The 19,437-nt window shown below is 50.3% G+C and overlaps 1 protein-coding gene across 1 annotated transcript; it reads left to right on the top strand.

Moving 5' to 3' along the window:
* Positions 1 to 20: 20 nt before the first annotated feature.
* On the top strand, positions 21 to 19,437 carry Abcg8 (ATP binding cassette subfamily G member 8). The gene is given in 14 exon segments (NM_130414.2): positions 21 to 193; positions 3,541 to 3,642; positions 5,424 to 5,580; positions 8,833 to 9,071; positions 9,467 to 9,599; positions 9,686 to 9,955; positions 12,305 to 12,467; positions 12,548 to 12,628; positions 13,846 to 14,045; positions 14,210 to 14,286; positions 14,839 to 15,106; positions 16,237 to 16,364; positions 16,452 to 18,691; positions 18,835 to 19,437. Coding segments are annotated over 13 exon segments (2,019 nt in total). The 5' UTR covers positions 21 to 130; the 3' UTR covers positions 16,590 to 18,691; positions 18,835 to 19,437.

Raw genomic sequence — 19,437 nt, 5'->3', positions numbered from 1 at the left:
GAGAAAGGCTGGTGCCAGGAAGGAGGACTCAAGTGCCCTAGCTCTAAGGAGCAAAGACAGAAAGAATCCTGGCCTAGCCAACAGCAGGGGAGGCCTCAGGAGCCACACAAAGGGCACAACACCGCAGGTCATGGCTGAGAAGACCAAAGAGGAGACCCAGCTGTGGAACGGGACTGTACTCCAGGATGCTTCAGTGAGTGACCTAGTCCCAGGGTGGAGGCAAGATGAAACTGACCTTTCTTTCCTACCACAGAATTAGTCCTAGTTCACCACCCCGACTTCAAGTAGAATGTCTCCTCCATGTTGATAGGCTGAGGGGAGCAGGTTCAGAAGCCAGGAGGCCTCTGAGGTCACTTCCCACCCGGCGACATGCTCCTAAAGGGAGATGATGCTCTCGTGAGTGACCGGGATTGATGGTTTTCAAATGACATTCCATCACAGAGCATTGGCCCATGTGACCGTCAGGCCAAGGATCTCAGTGGTAGTCAAGAGACAGAGGTGAGGTAACAACAGATCGCTATTTTGGGAGCGTCAGAAATGTATTCTTGCAGTCTTATGATCTGAGAGAGAGATGGGGCGAACAGAGAGCAGCCGGGCGACCAGGGAGTGAAGTTCCTAGGCTTCCTTCCTCATCTACCCAGAGAAATGTTTGCTTGGTAAATGGCCTTTGACTGGAGCTGTGGGCAGGCTTTAAGGCAGAAGGCAAGATGGGAAGATAGAGCAGAGAAGATCTCCACCCCAGCTTCTACCCCACGCCAACTTTTCTGGAGAGAACAGGATGGCCCACATCTGACAGGGAAGCCCCTGTTCTAGGTGAGACAAGGTTGCCTGGGATTGAGCAAGTCCTACTACCACAGTGACAGCCAACTCTGCTGTCAGAATTCCCCGAAAGGCAGACATCTATGGGGAAATAACTCCTACTACATCTGTCCCTTGGGACCTTGATGCTCACTTCCTGAATAGGATATAAAACCAGTGGTAGTGTTGGAGTCTTTGACCCTTCTGGTCACCACAGCTAAAGAGGCAACGAGCTGTCAGAATTCTACATCCAAAAGTGTGCCTAGGTCCTGCCATTTACAAGTTCCTCCTGGGAGGTCCCACTGTTGTGTGTGCCCTGGGATGGCCCGCCACTGACAACTGTGGGGCTTGGGAAATTTGATACTGATGTGTCCTGTGCTCCCATATTTAAAAGCTGTCAGTCAATCTACATGACTCACCTCTAGATGCAAATTTAGAAAACTTAGGAGCTGGCTTCCGGTCCATGCCCTGCCTATCTTCTCTGCCCAACCAGCATCTCACTCTACAAAGAACTTGTGCAGCGGCCACACATGTTGTCTATTCATATTCTTCTTAGGCCGTCTCCAGAGACCTGCACTGTCCATACTCAGAAAGTGGCCTGGGAGAAGGGAGGAGATTGGGGGCATCTACACAGGGAATTCTGGCATTGAGTACCAGGGCAGCAGGGCCTATGGTCCGGTCTCCTCACACTTCGGACAGGGACAGGGATAGAAAGCCTGAGCCCTCAGCAGAGGCAGGTGAGCTCATGTCTGGAGGCGCCAACAGAGGGCCAGGCATGTGCCTTGGGCTGGAGACTTGCTATTTTTGTCCCTGCCAGCCACCGTTTTCTGCAGATTTCTCCCCTTTTGTGTCCTCTGGATTTTCCCACTTGTCTGTGCTTCTGACTCAGGAATTTAACCAGAAGTTAATACAAGGAGACATTACACTGTAGCCCAGCAGGAGCCATGCTGGTTACCTACAAATAAACCAGCTTTTACTTTTTAAGGGTGTCACTTGTCACAAATTCAAATGATGTTCTGACAGTCATGCTCATTAAGGTGTCAGCTGAATAGATATTTAAGGATTTGAAAAATAGAGAGAATTTGTCAAAACCTCAGGAAGAGTCTAACAAATCCTTCCTGGATGCCAAGGAAAATATTTTAAAATGGAACAGAAGTCATCCACAAGCCAGACAGGATTGTTTTTCCTTCCGGAAGGTGAGCTGTCTGCGAGGCTCCTGGAAAGCCAGACTCTCCACGTGGGCAGGGTCAGTGGGCTTGGGCGAGTTAGTGTTGAGCTCGGAACTAATCAACTGCATCCCTGTGTTCCACTTTGTCCTTTCTGTCTAAATCCCAGGGTCCTCACATCTCTTTAGTCACAGTAGCACAGTAACTGAGAGCTCTCCTCCCTCAGCAGCCCCTCCACCCCTGAAGCCAACGGAAACTTTGTATCAGCGCAAGTATCTAAGAACAGATTCCTATCCCTTTCAAGTAACTAAGATCTGAGACCTCAGGGACTCGGGATGTGGTCTCGGGGTTCTGTCAGTACCGTGATTGGTCTAGCATATTTGATGCCATGGATTTGAGTCCCTAACACACATGCACGCGTACACACTCGCGTACACACACGCGTACACACACACACACACACACACACACACACACACACACACACGGTTTCTCCAATATATTCCTACTTCAGAGAGATGAACTACATTAAGGGACAGGTGGCAGTCAAATCCTGGGCATCAAAATGAGATAGGAGACACAAATTCTAGTGTTCCTGAAGCACAGTGGGGTGACCATAGTTTATACCATTGTTATTATATTTTTTAAAATAAAGATCAGAGAATGGGCTGGAGAGATGCTCAAATATTAAGAGCACCCGAGACTACCTGGGTCCCATTCCCACCACACATAGATGGTTCACAACAACCCATAACTCCAGGTCCAGAGGACCCAGTGACCTCTTTTGACCTCTGAGGGTACCAGGTATGTGTGTGGTGCACATACATGCGTGCAGGCAAACAGTCATACACACAAAATAAAATAAAAGGTTTACTTTCAAAACAAAACGACCAGAAGAGAAGAATTTGTTTCCAATGCAAAGAAATGACAAATGGGGAAGGCGCTTGCTGCATTTGGCCCCTACCTGCTGACTACATGTATCAAATGCTCACACTTGCAACACAAATATAACGACAGAATTATAGTCTTTTGGAGATGATGGTAACGTTGATGATGATGACGATGGTGATGGCAGAGCTTCCTCCAAAATGTCCCCAAAGGCTTTCAAGGGCTTTGTGGCACAGAGTTCTTTTATCATCATATGATCAAACTTCCCTGGGGGAGACATCTTCACAGACACTCGAGTTAACCTACTGTGGTCTGTCTCTTTCTCACGTTGTGTCTATTTGACACTAATTAGGTCATTAATCCGGCCAGATTCAGAAATGGAAGTCACTTCTCAAGGATGTCGTGGCTCTCAGCTCAGATCTCCCCACTGGAATCTGGGGATCACCCATCTTAAACAGCTTAGATTCAGGAACCAGCCTGAGGCTGCAGGTCTCTGAGGCTGAAGCTGTCCTAGAAAAGCCTGGGGCCACCCCTGTCAATGTCCTGCTTTTCTCAGAGCCCTGGTGTACACCTGCATGATCCACTTCCTGTCAGTGTGGGATCTCAAGCACAAGGCCAGCAGCTGCCCGTGCCTGTCTCGTACCCTCCTGTCTGCTTCTCTGCCCCTCACCTGTCTGTCTCCCAGCAGAGCCTCCAGGACAGCGTGTTCTCCTCTGAAAGTGACAACAGCCTCTACTTCACCTACAGTGGTCAGTCCAACACTCTGGAGGTCAGAGATCTCACCTACCAGGTAGGGGCACATGCCTGGGTCCAGGGGAGAAGAGTGATCAGGTAATAGAATGTTCAGGGGTGGGGGGTTGGGGATTTAGCTCAGTGGTAGAGCGCTTGCCTAGCAAGCACAAGGCCCTGGGTTCGGTTCCCAGCTCCAAAAAAAGAACCAAAAAAAAAAAAAAAAAAGAATGTTCAGGGGGAGGAAGGGTGAGCCTGTCCTGTAGGTTCTCTAACCCCAAAGATAAAGTTCAGTCTACCCTGGGTACAAGCCCCACCTGCAGCTAGAGGTTTGGGAAAGGGTAGAACCCTTGTGAGGAGTTCACTGTGAAGGTATGTGGAGAATATCTCTGGAACACAAAACTCATATATATATATATATATATATACACATATATATACATATATATGGGGTGTGTATACATTCATACACACATATTTATGTTTATAACATTATATGTTTATCAATACATAAGATATATGTCTTTGTATATACAAACATATATATACAACTATACAATGTATGACATATATGAACATATTATATATCTGTATTGGATGACAGAGATCAAAGGGGCTAGGGAGATGGCCCACTCGGTGCCTGAGCTCCGATATCCAGAATCCACAGAAAACAATCTGCTCTAGGGTGGCACATGTCTGCGGTCCTGGGGACAGGAGGATCCTCACATGTCACTCGGCCTATCTGAATCTGTGAGTTCCCGGTTCAGCAAGAGACCAGGTCTCAAAAGTAAAGTAGAAGATATTGAAGGAAGACAGTGGTGCCATTTACTGCTGGATTACACACACACACATGTGCAAGGTGCATTTACACACACACGTGCATGAACATGCCTGTAGAAAACACACGTAGCAAAACAGAGTGTTTGTGGAGACACTCTGTTGGGCTTCCCTTGAAGTCACATCTGGCAAACGACATAGTAATTATCAAAACTAGGACATGAACAACGTGCTGTTAAGTAAATGACCATTTATTCAGATTTCACCCACTCAGATCTACCATCATTATCCATCATCCATCATCTATCTATCTATCTATCTATCTATCTATCTATCTATCTATCTAACATCTATCCATCCATGTATCACCCATCCATCTATCCATTCAACTATCTATCATTTATCTATCTATCCAAGTACCTACATGGTTTATTTTTATAAAAATATGTTGTCCTGCTGCTGATAAAAACATGCAGGATGCCACCTGGAGGCCACCATGGAGGGTCTCAGAAATGCCCTTGTCAGAAGTCAGTGATCCCCCAAGCCCCCATTTCCCCAGGGGCAGACCACATGCTGCCCAAGTGGATGTTGAACTTCAGAGCCCCAAGCCCTCTTGTGCTTGTGAACTAAACAAAGGAATGAGCCGCTTTGCAACCCCTCTCTGCTCTACCACGTACTGCAAACTGTAGGAGCGTGAGTAAATTCCTTAATTGCTTTGAACTGGTCAGTAGACAGTGGTACCCACGCCATATGTTTGCAATGAACAGTAGATGGGATAATGATAGAACGTGATTATTGTGATGACTTGCAGCTGGGAAACACTTGCTGGTTTTCTGGTATGTCATGTGCTTTCTGGTCACTCACCCCCCCCCCCCTCAGCTCTAGACTTGAACCGGATGGTGGGGATCTCACTGCCATGTTTGGTAGGACTGGGGTGTGGGATGCCTCAAGATGTATTATGTATCAGTACTGGGGTGTCTCCTGGGAGAGGAGTTACACATTAGAAGCTGCTGAAGCCCTCTGAATGGCTCAGCTTCCCAGGGACTCGATAACCTCTCCCCACAGGTGGACATGGCCTCTCAGGTGCCTTGGTTTGAGCAGCTGGCTCAGTTCAAGTTACCGTGGAGGTCTCGCGGCAGCCAGGACTCCTGGGATCTGGGCATCCGAAATCTGAGCTTCAAAGTGAGGAGTGGACAGATGCTGGCTATCATAGGGAGCGCAGGTACCACAGAGACCATCAGGGGACAATGGTTTTTCACCCGTACGATACAGAACAGCCTTCAGTCATGGATGCTGCATGCACAACTCTGGACTAAGAAAGTAACGTGACTGAGATCACAGGCTCTGAGTCGGGCAGACGTGGGTTAAAATGTCCCCTCCTGCACCCACCAACTCCTGGATGTAGCTGCTGAGGTGGACCTGAGTGAGACTCCAGTCTCCCTGCAGCTCTGGCCACAGTGTCTGCTTGCAGTTCACACTGGCCTAAGACGATACCCAAGCAGCTTTAGAACATGGTGTTCTTTTCAGAGACTCCCCCAACCATAGGAGCCTGCTCAGCCAGAGTCAGGTCATGGTCAGACAATGACTCGGCAGGTCCAAGTCACCACTGTCCCCTCCACAGTCCTAGCATAACCTCCGACTGCCTGCAAAGAGCCAGGTTCTCGGAGTGTCTCAGGCCATCACTTTCACAGGTCAAACCTGAAGTTACAGAACCTTGCAGATGAGAGGGGCTTGGAGAATGGTTTGTTTCCCATGTTGGATTCTGCCTTACACCCTTCCTGTCTGGAGGCATATCAGGAAGAAGATTTTACAATCATCTGGTCCTGCACAATTCTAGTGTTCTTTGTGAGCACACATGGCACACACGCGCACGCGTGCGCGCGCGCGCGCGCACACACACACACACACACACACACACACACACACACACACACTCATTCTGAGTGAGTCTCCCAAAGACAGGAATTTAACTAGTGCCAGATCTTACACTTGTGTCTGATTCTTCCTGGGACTCCTTTACACGGGATTAGAGGGCGTACTTTATACCTTTTAATTAATCATTTCCAGAAGGAAAAATTGCCCAACACTTCGAACATCTGTTCCAAACTTTTACACTCTTCTGATAGAGCTGTTTACTGTCTAACCAAAGATCAAACAAGCCACAATATGTAAGCGCACTTTGTAACTGAGACAACATGCACACTCATTCAGCCCCTGGCCCTGACCTGTGATGCCGTTCTAAACAAGCAAAGGGTAGCTGGACTTACAATGTCTGACAGTCTCTCCTGTTCGCTATGTCTTTTGGGGGCACCTAAGAGGCATAGGAGCCACTGCTCAGTCCTGACGCTGAATATTGATGGATTTGTATTCACAGGGCTCTCTAGCCAGCAGTGGCCATGATTTTTAAGTAGAAAGTGCAGTCCCGGAGCCTCAGCAGGATTTACCCTGAGTAACATCCAGGTTCATCTTCACTCGGCTTCAAGATTACGTGACTGAAATGATTGACGCTTTCTTAGGAAGACCTAGTCACTGCACATCCCGTGACGTTAATTACTTTAAATGCTATCACACAGGAACATGAATATGCACACTAGCCATTACAATAATTTTAAAAAATTATTCTAAAACATTAGCTCCGAGCATTTACTTGATCCGTAGACTCAGCCATATGAAAGGATTTTGAAGTTGATAAGGTTCCTGGTGAGGAGACAGCGGCCGCAAGACAAGGCTCTTGAGTGCCCTGGCTGTTCAGAGAGATTTGCCCAAGAGCACCAGGCACTCTTGGCTAGAAAGTCTGCCACTACCTTTGCCACAGTTTTGCTTAGGAAATGTGATCTTCCTGCCCTCTAACTAGGGATCCCTGGTACCTGTGAATGCTGGCATAGTCCCCTGCGCTCGCAAAATCGGTGTCTGAGGCTGAACAGTGAGCAGGGCTGAGCGCTCTCTTTCTCTCTCTCTCTCTCTCTCTCTCTCTCTCTCTCTCTCTCTCTCTCTCCAACAAGCAGTCTGCTCTCTAAGCCTTTGGACAGTAAGCAAGGGGGTTGTAGATGAAGGTCCTTGGGTTTGTTTGGCTATGGCAGGCAGCATGTGGCATATGTCAAGGAGGATTTGTCACATATTGTCTATAGGCATTTGCCTTGTTTACAAGAGGGGGAAAAAAGCTATTAATTCCACAAACCGTACACAGTGGGGAAACCAACATCTTGTCTGAACCAGACAGACTTTGTCTCCAGCTTGAACACAGGAGGGTGTTCTCCAAGCTTGAGGCAGGTTCACACCCACAGTTAAAATAGTTAATAGGAGAGCCAGGTATAGCGGTGCACACCTTGAATCCCAGCACTTGGGAGGCAGAGGCAGGGGGCAGGGCGATCTCAGTACATTGGAGCCAGCCTGGTCTGCATAGTGAGTTTCAGGACAACTGGGACTGTATAGTGAGACCCTGTCACAAAACAACAAAATTAGTTACAGGAGGGAGAGCCCCATCAAATGCATACAATGCTCACTTTTCCAAATTAACAAGCATTGTTCCGTTGTTAAGTTGTGAATGAAGGGATGATGTTTCTTTGAAAGTAGAGGAAAAAAAAGACACTGACTTTTACAATGAGAGGAGGGTATGGATGTTTGGGAGCCTACACATCGCTTGTTGATTATTTTTCTCAAATAGGTTGTAGGATTTTTTTTCGTTTGGTTGTTTTGTTTGGGGGCTTGTTTTTTTTTTTTTTGGATTTGTTTTGTTTTGGGGGCTTGCTTGGTTTTTGGGGGAGGGGATTTGTTTGTTGTTTTGTTTTGGTTGGTTGACTGGTTTGGTTTGGTTTTAGGTTTTGGGTTTGTTTTTTGGTTTGGTTGTTTGATGGTTTTTTGTTTGTTTTTGAGACAAGGTCTCTCGGCCTAGTCCTGGCTGTCCTAGAACTCACTCTTTAGACCAGGTTGGCCTCAAATTCACAGAGATTATCTGCCTCTGCCTCGCAAGTGCTGGCATTAAAGGTTAGTGCCACCACCAAACGGCTAGGTTGTAGTTTTGGATTCTTTAACGACAGGCTACGAACGCTTCAAATTAATCATTCCCACAAAGCCGCGCTGGAGCCAAAAGATGAATGAGATGCTGCCAAGGTTTTTTTCTACCAAAAAATAGCTACACTTTGTAGTGTAATTAGCCTCAACTTGGAGAAAGCCATTGGTTAGTAGTGGGAGAGGGAAAGTGTACCAGGTACAGCAGCTTGTAGCAGTCAGGACTCCAGCCTTCTACCAGAAACCTCTTTGTCCCCACCCACGAAAGTTGGATGTGGAAAAAAAAAGTCTGACCATGCACCTGCTGTGCTGTCCCATCCAAATCTAAGAACAGTGTGGGCTTCCCTTGAGCTCGGTCGCTTCTGAAGAGCAATCCTGGTGTTTCGAGAGAGGGCTGTGGAGGGGAAGTAGTTGGCAGGTAAGCCCTGCAGAAACCCTGCCCTCAGGAATGTTTCTGGGTTTGCAGGCTGCGGGAGAGCCACATTACTCGACGTTATCACAGGCAGAGACCATGGTGGCAAGATGAAATCAGGACAAATCTGGATAAACGGGCAACCCAGCACGCCTCAGCTGATACAGAAGTGTGTGGCACATGTGCGCCAGCAAGACCAGCTGCTCCCCAATCTGACTGTCAGAGAGACCCTGACTTTCATCGCCCAGATGCGCCTGCCCAAGACCTTCTCTCAGGCCCAGCGAGACAAACGGGTAACCAGTGGGCTGGTTGGTGTCCCTGGTGTCTGAGACTTCCCTGATTTATCCGAAGACCCAGTTCAGCTGGATAGTTTAACCAACCCAACCTACATGCTGGTGTATTTAAAAGTTAGCGTCAGGGGTTCACTTCCCAGACCTTGTCAAGTGAGTGTTTATTTGTGTAAGGTTTTCTGGTGCTTCACGCGAGTGGGGAGCCAATTATCTGGTCTGATTCCTAGCTTGGAACCAGGGGACAGGGGGACAAAGGTGGGGGTGGGGGTGGGGGTGGGGGTGGGGGTGGGGGAGTTCGCCAAACAATGCTGCAGGGAAATGAAGTGCAGAAGAAGCCTTCCTTGGCATTAAGTGAAGAAGTTGCCCCTGGACGCTCGTAATGCTCAGCCTGCCCTCAGGTGGAAGACGTGATTGCGGAGCTGCGGCTGCGGCAGTGCGCCAACACCCGCGTGGGCAACACATACGTACGCGGGGTGTCCGGGGGCGAGCGCCGAAGAGTGAGCATCGGGGTGCAGCTCCTGTGGAACCCAGGTGAGGCCTGGGAACCTGAGGGGCGAGGACCTGAGCCTACAACCTGTCCGGCGTGGTCACTGGGCTCCCTGTGCGATACCCCCCAGGAATCCTCATCCTGGATGAACCCACTTCCGGCCTCGACAGCTTCACCGCTCACAACCTGGTGAGAACTTTGTCCCGCCTGGCCAAAGGCAACAGGCTGGTGCTCATCTCCCTCCACCAGCCTCGCTCTGACATCTTCAGGCTATTTGACCTGGTCCTTCTGATGACGTCTGGCACCCCTATCTACCTGGGGGTGGCACAGCACATGGTGCAGTACTTTACATCAATTGGCTACCCTTGTCCTCGCTACAGCAACCCTGCTGACTTCTACGGTGAGTGAGTAAAGACAGCGACCTGGAGCCTGGACACAGTCATTTGCTGTCACCTCCTCCTCCTCCTCCTCCTCCTCCTCCTCCTCCTCCTCCTCCTCCTCCTCCTCCTCCTCCTCCTCATCCTCCTCCTCCTCCCCCTCCTCTTCCTCCTCCAAACAAACAAAACAAAGCAACACACACACACACACACTCGTGCACACTCACACACAGACACATACACTCGTGCAGACACACACACTCACACACACACTCACACACAGACACACATACAAACAGACACACACACTCCTGCACACACACAGACACACACACACTCACACACATACACACTCACACACAGACACACACACTCCTGCACACACACACAGACACACACACTCACACACATACACACTCACACACAGACAACACTTGTGCACACACACACATACACACAATACTAGAAAGCTCTAGGATACTGTTATGCACGCTCCCCGAGGAGGAGGAGGAGGCAGGACCGAGTGGTAGCATGCAAAATGGGAAACTGTTCGGTTTGCCAGCGTCAAATGCAAGGCACGAGTACTGCAGTCTTCTGACAAATTGTCCCTCCATACAGGAAAGGACAGGAAGGGGTAGATGTTTGCAGACGGATGGGATGGGGACATACTCCAGGAGATCTTAGATTCATTTGTATACCTGCAGTCTTTATGCAGACTGTAGGAAGCTCTGTGTGTGTGTGTGTGTGTGTGTGTGTGTGCATGCGTGTGTGTGCATGTGTGTGCGTGTGTACACACGCGTGCATGCCTTTGTGCTCTACAGAGGCAGGTTGTATAGGTAAAGGGGCCCAGGACAGGGCCAATGAGTCTCTGAATACAGACTGCTCGATAGGTCACTGCCCTAGCTTTCTTTGGAGTCTCAGGTACTCAATCTTTCATGCAGAACACCTTAAACTACTTCATTCAGGGGGAACAGTGGCTTTTTCAGGGCACCTGCCTGTAAAACCCATCAAGGGTGCTAAGGAATACCATCAAACAAGTGGCTGATTATACCTGAGCCTGGGAAGCAGTGGCCAGCACTCATCCAGTCCCTAGGTGACTCGGATGGCAGAGTGCTGACCTTCATGGGGTCCTGTCAGGTCAAGGTCAGCTTTGCAGATTAGCCGAGGAGCCTCAGCCCTGGCCTACCGTGCTCTAACACAACTGTGGGAGCAGATCCAGAGCTCCCGTTTGCATGCCTGGCCCTCAGCCTTGACTCTAGGCCATTCCACCCACGCTGTCACCCCAGCATCCTCCTCTATCCCAGGAGGAAAGGCTCCTGGCTCGTTTCCCTGCACCGTGAACTCATGTGCTCAATGAACTCCCATACAGGTCACCTTTCATGCTCAGGTTGCCATCCCGACTTCTGTGTGTCACACTCTGGCCAGTGTCCTCAGATAAGGGGGCAGAGGACAGTTGCCAACCTGGCTACCAGGAGAAATCTGAATGAGCCTGGGAGGGCTGCCCAAAATCAAGTAACCATGGCAGACACAAAGACTTTCTTTTTCTGTTTTCGTTTGGAGGGAGTAGGGTTGGGCCCTTGTCTACTAGCCCCAAGGCAGGTGGCTGTCACTAATATGGGGTGCAGGAGTTGCTCTCGTGGAACACAGGGTGCCCAGAAAATGTAACATTTGAGCTATACCCTGCACAAAGGGGTCCTGTGTGGTTTATAAACCCCCCCCCAAAGCTTGTCTCTTGTGCAATGCAGACCGATGAGGGAACACGATGGGAGAACAGCCCAGTTACACATGGCCCTGGAGTCTCCAGGGGATAGCAGTGCCCTGGCTGTGACCGGCGGGCCTGGTGCTTTCTGGCATTGCGGGGACATTAGAAGGAAGGCAGATCCCATTCTCATAACTGCAGGGTGGGACTGCCAAATGCAGGTTGGCAACGTCTCAGATCCCTCAGTAACCTGGTCCCTCAGCTAGGTGGACTGCCCTAGCCTCCCCTGGGGCAAAACTTAGCATGGGCAGTGAACACTGTATGTGGCTGGTCCCCAGCACCCTGGTCACTTGGGAGACCAAATTGTTAATTCACAACACCAGGCAAATGTATATACAGCGGAAATTAGAACTAGTGTATACATGTGGTGACATATCCAGCTCTGAAGGCACCTGCCATCTGTGTGGGTGGGGTAGGGCTGGGTCCTCTGCTCTTGGCCACTTCCTGATCTATGGCCCACCCAAGGCATCTCTATATGTGCTTAGATCAGGCAGAGTCAGGGACTAACCAGGTCTCTGCCTTTCTGCTCTGAGCATGGCACCAGCTCCTTCCCAGAGGGTGGGGAGAGCTCCAGGGACCAGGTTGCCTATGGCCCTGCATCTTCTGCTTGCAGTGGACTTGACGAGCATTGACAGGCGCAGCAAAGAACAGGAGGTGGCCACCATGGAGAAGGCTCGATTACTTGCAGCCTTGTTCCTAGAAAAAGTGCAAGGCTTTGACGACTTTCTGTGGAAAGCTGAGGCAAAGAGTCTCGACACAGGCACCTATGCAGTCAGGTACTGAGAGAAGCCCAAAGACTGCCTGATGGGAAGATCTGGTGGTGTGCCCCAGCCTGACCACATACTGTTCCCAACAGCCAGACCCTCACACAGGACACCAACTGTGGAACTGCTGCTGAGCTGCCCGGGATGATACAGCAGTTTACCACCCTGATCCGGTAAATCAACCTCTCTCTGTCTCTCTGTCTCTCTGTCTCTCTGTCTCTCTGTCTCTATCTCTGTCTCTCTGTCTCTGTCTCTCTGTCTCTGTCTCTCTCTGTCTCTCTGTCTCTGTCTCTCTGTCTCTGTCTCTCTCTGTCTCTGTCTTCTGCCTCTATCTCTGTCTCTCTCTGTCTCTCTGTCTCTGTCTCTCTCTGTCTCTCTGTCTGTCTCTCTCTGTCTCTGTCTCTCTGTCTCTCTTTCTCTCTCTGTCTCTATCTCTCTGTCTCTGTCTTTCTGTCTCTCTCTTCTGTCTGTCTCTGTCTTTGTCTCTCTCTGTCTCTGTCTTTCTATCTCTGTCTCTCTCTGTCTCTGTCTTCTGTTTCTCTCTCTCTCTCTCTCTCTCTCTCTCTCTCTCTCATCCCCATCTTCTATGCCTCCGAGTATCAAAGCAAAGCATTCTGACCAGAGGGGAATCTGAGTGGAGGAGCAGCAAGTGGCGACATTGAAAGCCAGTATCCCTAGGACCAGCCTAGCCCTCCTGAGTCACCACTGATGCTCTTATCCTGTAAACAAGAATGAAATTGCATTAGCATCAATGATCATGGAAATCGTCATGTAGGACGCTCAGACCTGGGAAGGGCAGATGCTCAACAAAGGCTACGTGCACCTGCCGCACTCGGGCTTTCTGGGGGTCTGCACATGCAGAGACCTGGGACCAGCTCTATGGTTTAGTAGCTATTTAACCTAAGCATCATGTCTCTGCCTCCTCTCTGATCGGAGCTCTCCAGCTTAGTTAAACGTCATTTAGTCTAGTCCATTTGGATGGCCACCTTACTTGGAGGCTTTTACCTTTACGGGACACACCATGGCCAACCTCTTTATGACACACTTGGTTTTCCTCTGTAAGTGAAACCATTACTGGTGGTAAAAACTCATCATTTGCTGTTTGTGCCAGCCAGAGATGCCAGTGCTGGGGAGAAGACGAGACAAGAGGATCTCAAGTTCAGTGCCACCCTGGGCTACATAGCTCCAGACCCCACCCAAAACCAAAACAAGAAAGACAGCTGCAAACGAGGGTCATATAGTCAGCACCCACTTTCGTCACAGAGACTCTATGGTGGGATTTCAGTCCACATTGTACACGTGAGGAAATAAGGCTTCGGGTGATAAGGTCACAGAGTTTTATATGTTGTTCCTTTGACATTTCTTTTTTCTCATCCTTCCTTTCTTTCAGTCGTCAGATTTCCAATGACTTCCGGGACTTGCCCACCCTGTTCATCCATGGAGCAGAAGCCTGCCTGATGTCTCTCATCATTGGCTTCCTTTACTACGGCCACGCAGACAAGCCGCTCTCCTTCATGGACATGGCAGCCCTCCTGTTCATGATAGGAGCACTCATTCCTTTTAATGTCATTCTGGATGTCGTCTCCAAATGTGAGTGTCACCTGCCCTCCTCACCAGACTTCGGGACAGTGGGACAGCCTCCCTGGGCACTGCACTGAGGCCAACCTCTGCTTCCGCTGGCACCCACGGCATTACAAGAGATGCGACCTCAGTAACACTCTTCGCTCATTCACCTCCCTCTCCCCCATCTCCAGGTCACTCGGAGCGGTCGCTGCTGTACTATGAACTGGAGGACGGACTGTACACTGCTGGTCCTTATTTCTTTGCCAAGGTCAGGGCCAGGAGCAAATCCCGTGGGGCACTGCACACGCTGCAGCAAAGAGATTTACGGAAACACTCAGCCATGCAGTCTCTAGAAGAGGTTCAGAGACTTGCTAGTCATTAAACTATTCCCAGATGTGCTCGCTTCGGCAGCACATATACTAAACTATTCCCAGAAAGCCCAGGGCTATGCAGCAGAAAGGGTACTTTTCTGGGCGGCCAGAACTAAGAGAGGAAGAAGCGGGCAACATCAAGCAATGCTTACTGCCCTGAGCGAGCCAGGCAAGTGTTTCCAGGAAGAGGCTCGGGAGGTTTATGCCTCTTGTAAAACCACAAGGCTGCTAGGTCTGGGCAGGAAGGGTGGGCATCCAGCTGGGTATACCTCCATGGAGCACAGCTCTGGAATGCTCCTGCAGTGGCAGCTTGGTGAGAGGTCAGGGACAGAGGTCTTCCCTGCCACCCCGTCACCGAGCAGGAGCGCCGGCATCCTCTTTAAAACATCTTCAGACGATAGCAAGCACTGGTGTCGGCTCCATGTCCCAGCGAAGGCTGTGCTTTGCAGGTCCTCGGTGAGCTGCCAGAGCACTGTGCCTATGTCATCATCTATGGGATGCCCATCTACTGGCTGACCAACCTGCGGCCAGGGCCTGAGCTCTTCCTCCTGCACTTCATGCTTCTGTGGCTGGTGGTGTTCTGCTGCAGGACCATGGCCCTGGCCGCCTCTGCCATGCTGCCCACCTTCCACATGTCCTCCTTCTGCTGCAACGCTCTCTACAACTCCTTCTACCTTACGGCTGGCTTCATGATAAACTTGAACAACCTGTGGATAGGTGAGGCCTGCCCCCTCTTTGCTTAGCCAGGCCTCTGTAGGCCTCAGTGGCTGCTTAAGTCTTCATCTGTCAGGCCTCTCCAGGCCTTTGCCCGCTGTCACTTCCTCACAGCCCGTCACGCACACCCAGAGGTCTCTTGACTCCCTCCCATCACAGTGACCAATGAGCCAGGCCTAAATGCTCCCTCTGTTTCATCCCAGCCCCGCCCTCATCATTGAACCCAGAGCCACTGACACCATCTGGTCTTTTGGTGGCCTTTGCAGTGTTCACCTATTCAGAGCGAGCTTTCTGAAGGACAAGTTCCTGTCCTCTCCTTGTTCAAAGCCTCTCAGAGCTGTTAGTTCCCAATGCCTCCCAAACCCCAGCTCTTATAAAGCCTCCAGCCCCTTCTTACTGTGTTGCCCATGAGGCTGTTTTCTGGCTTTGAAACCAGCCTTTGCCGACATCTGGGCAGGCCTTGCAGCTTCCTCCTTTCCCAGCAGAGTGCTCCCCAGGATCAGAGTCCTCCTCTCCCAGTAGAGTGCTCCCCAGTGTCAGGGTCCTCCTCTCCCAGCAGAGTGCTCCCCAGTGTCAGGGTCCTCCTCTCCCAGCAGAGTGCTCCCCAGTGTCAGGGTCCTCCCCTCCCAGCAGAGTGCTCCCCAGGATCAGAGTCCTCCTCTCCCAGCAGACTGCTCCCCAGGATCAGAGTCCTCCTCTCCCAGCAGAGTGCTCCCCAGTGTCAGGGTCCTCCCCTCCCAGCAGAGTGCTCCCCAGTGTCAGGGTCCTCCCCTCCCAGCAGAGTGCTCCCCAGTGTCAGGGTCCTCCTCTCCCAGCAGAGTGCTCCCCAGGGTCAAGGTCTCTGGTGTGGTGTTGTCTGAGTACCCTGTGAAGCTGAGCACACGCAGTGTATAGCATATGACTGTCCAGATTAGGTAGCAATCCAACATGGAAGTCACCCGTCCTCGGCCTCCTCAGCACAGTGTCCCCAGCCACAGCTGTTACTCCTTGTCTCTTTTGCTCCTTGGTCCTTAAAGGACTCTACTGGCCACAGCCGGAATGACTCTTCTCTCCAGGAGCAGTCCGAGACTTGCTCAGGGCAGCAGAGACCATGCGACTAACACTTGGAATAACATAACTCTTGCTGTCTTCAGTACCTGCATGGATTTCCAAGATGTCGTTCCTCCGGTGGTGCTTCTCAGGGCTGATGCAGATTCAGTTTAATGGACACATTTACACCACGCAGATCGGCAACCTCACCTTCTCCGTCCCCGGAGACGCGGTACGTAGCGAGGGCTGGGAGTTCTCAATCCAAGTGCTGCTGAGGGGACAGCATCCTTGGGCGCTCACCAAATGTCTGTGTCCGCAGATGGTCACTGCCATGGACCTGAACTCACATCCTCTTTATGCGATCTACCTCATCGTCATTGGCATCAGCTGTGGCTTCCTGTCCCTGTATTATCTGTCCTTGAAGTTCATCAAACAGAAGTCAATTCAAGATTGGTGATGTTCAGCCTTGCTTCCACTGGTGGGACCCTTCTGCCTGGGCTGGCCGCCTCCTGAGGAGCCCGACTGAGGACAATGATCCCACAGATCTCAAGCAGCATTGGCGTCTTGGTGCTGCAGTGGCACAGGTCAGCCACAGGATGGCAGTAGAATAAAGACAGTTGAGAGGTTTCTGCTCACAGGCCTGGGCTTGTGAAACAGGTACTTCGTGAACCTGTAACGTTGCTCATTCATTTTATATCTCTATATAAACAACCCAGTATGGAATGGGAACCAATTATTTATGAATTGAGTAGCTAGGCTATGCAGAGACTTGTGGAACCCCGAGAGGATAGTGGTCTGTAGCAAAACATTTAGCTTTCTCCACCAATCTCACCCTGTTAAGCCGCTCCCGATACAGAGGGTGACCTAAAACTGACTAGAAATGTCCTCTCTTATCTCTGTGTGGCTCCATGGACTTCCAGAGTCGGACAGCTGAGAGCTAAGAGTATCTACTCCATGGTGGGTGTGATATAAAGAGTAGTGTGTGGCTACTGTCGTTTCTTCAACCCACTGATAGCGGGCACCCTGCCATATCGGTGCCACACCGTGGCAAAGACTAATCCAGTTGTCTTAGCTTACAAGCTGCTTTGTGGTGGAATCAAAAAGACCTCGAGGCCTCTGGGAGTTACAGAGCAAAAGATCGGGCCTGAGATGTTTCTAGAAACAGTTTGCCGTTTGTGTGAGCTCTGCGTCCTCAGAGTTGCACCCCCTAGCTGGGGCTCAGGATGAGCTTTGAACCTTCCACAGTGGCTGGTGGATGGGCTGCCGCACATCCAGGTTGAATGGTTCATGCCTGTGTCGAGGACCCACTGACTCAAAGCACAGAGCTGGGAGGGGCTGGTTCCCAGAGGAAAACGAGTCTGGAACTGAAAGAAACAGCAGAGGGGGGGGGGGTATTTGAGGCTGGGAGTGATGTTCTCCACTGGTTCCCCAGGTCCTGACTGCATCCAGTGTAGTTCCTGGCAGCTTCATGACATCACTGGATGCCGATGAGGGAGGCAGAATCCCAGGCCTGCCCAGACTCAGGGACTCAGTGTCCGAGTGTCCAGATTACACTGGTGACTAGAGTGCAGGCCCCAGTGTGAGCAGCGGCTCCTTAGCACACTGTCCTTTCCCTGCTCCCTGGCCTCAGGAAGTCTACACAGCTCTGTTGCCACCATCCATTACACAGATGTCACTCAAGAGCCACAGAAGCCTCATCCAGAGCAGAGTCAAAAGTACCCTCCGATTGTTTCTTTCGGTTTGGAATAGTTAGCTCCTCAGAGCCCCCTGACTTTCTAAGGTAGCTTTCAGTTTGGATTTATCTGGTGCATTTCTCAATAGAATCCAGACTGGGTCCCCTTTGCTCAGAATATCCAGAAATGGAATTGGTTTTTCCCTGAGTGCGTCCTGTCAGGTGGCCCATGGTTTCCACTTGCTGCACTAACGACTTTGACTGCCTGACAGAAAGCAGGTCTGCTGGGCCCCTCCACGTTCCTCTGTTCCCTCTTTTTATAATTAATAAAGCTTTGGATTCCTGGAGACCATGCCTTGCTCATTCCTTACCCACCCTCCATACTCCCTGAGTTGGTGCTATATATAAATGACACACTTGTGGAATCCCCTTTTAATTTAGCAAGTTGCAATCCGTTGCTCTCATTAGTTTCGGTGCTTGAATTGTTCCTGACTTAGCCAGTGGGATACTCAAGTTGGCTTCTATATCTTCCTAGTCACGTTCCTGTCATCACTGGGGACTCCGACAAAACAAAGTATTTGGGGATCATCCCGAATTTTCCCAGCTCAGCCCTGGGATTGAATGCGTCTCTGTAGAATCTTTTTAGTGGGAGAAAGATAGTTTGAAGCCCAGATGTGACTGAGTCTGCTCTGCTGCTGTACATTGCTGCTTCAGGACTCTCAGTGGGCAGTGAGTGACCACGTGTGCATATGTGCATGTGTGTACTCAGTCCTAACTGCATATATGCTCATGTACACACTCTGTAGTTCACCCGGGTGACCACGTGTGCATATGTGCATGTGTGTACTCAGTCCTAACTGCATATATGCTCATGTACACACTCTGTAGTTCACCCGGCACTCACTCTAACAGCTCTGTCTTCCCCAGTCTGTGAGGGACACCTGCCTTCTGTGTCTGTTCCTCTTCTGCTGAGTCCTGCTGGTCTACCTTTGGTTCCTTTCTCACATGTGACTGTCCCAGCATCCATCCGCAGGGCCTCCAGCCCACCCCGTACTCCCTCCCCAGATCCTGGCTCTATTTTGGTAACCCACTATCTTTAGGCCTGGATGGAGAAGTGTGGAAGAGAAGGAAGGTTGGCAGCCATCTGCCTTTGTAAATTCGTCACTTGTGCTGTGGTACCGAAACCCAGGCAGTTGCTGGTTCTTCAGAGTTTGTCCCCAGAGCAGTTCTCCATCACATCATCGCTGGTGTTGATGCACCCTAGACTCTAACTCCATGGGTTCGTTTGGTTGAAAAGTGTTCTTTAGAGCACACAAGGCCTGGGAAGAGTAAGACCCAACACTAGGGGCACCAATACTATCCAGTGCTCCTTATTCTTCGCTGCAAAGGAGCAGAATTTTCTTGTGGGTTGTAAATTTTTGCTGTTAAGGATAAATATTTTAGGCTGTCATAGCCATAGAACCTGTCAGTACGCTGTGCTGGTGTGAAAACTGCCCCAACCACAGTAGAATGTGGAGGATGTGGGTATGCTTCAATAAAACGACTTACAGAAGCATTCAGCTCCTGGACTTGGCCTGAGGCTGCAGCTTGCAGACTCTTGATCCAAAGATGAAGGTTTTAAAATGTGCACTGT

Source organism: Rattus norvegicus, chromosome 6 (genome assembly GCF_021556685.1).
Source record: "Rattus norvegicus strain SHRSP/BbbUtx chromosome 6, alternate assembly SHRSP_T2T, whole genome shotgun sequence".
NCBI classification, from domain to species: domain Eukaryota; kingdom Metazoa; phylum Chordata; class Mammalia; order Rodentia; family Muridae; genus Rattus; species Rattus norvegicus.
Note: the sequence above shows the minus strand (reverse complement) of the source record. Positions and strands in the feature narration are given on the sequence as shown.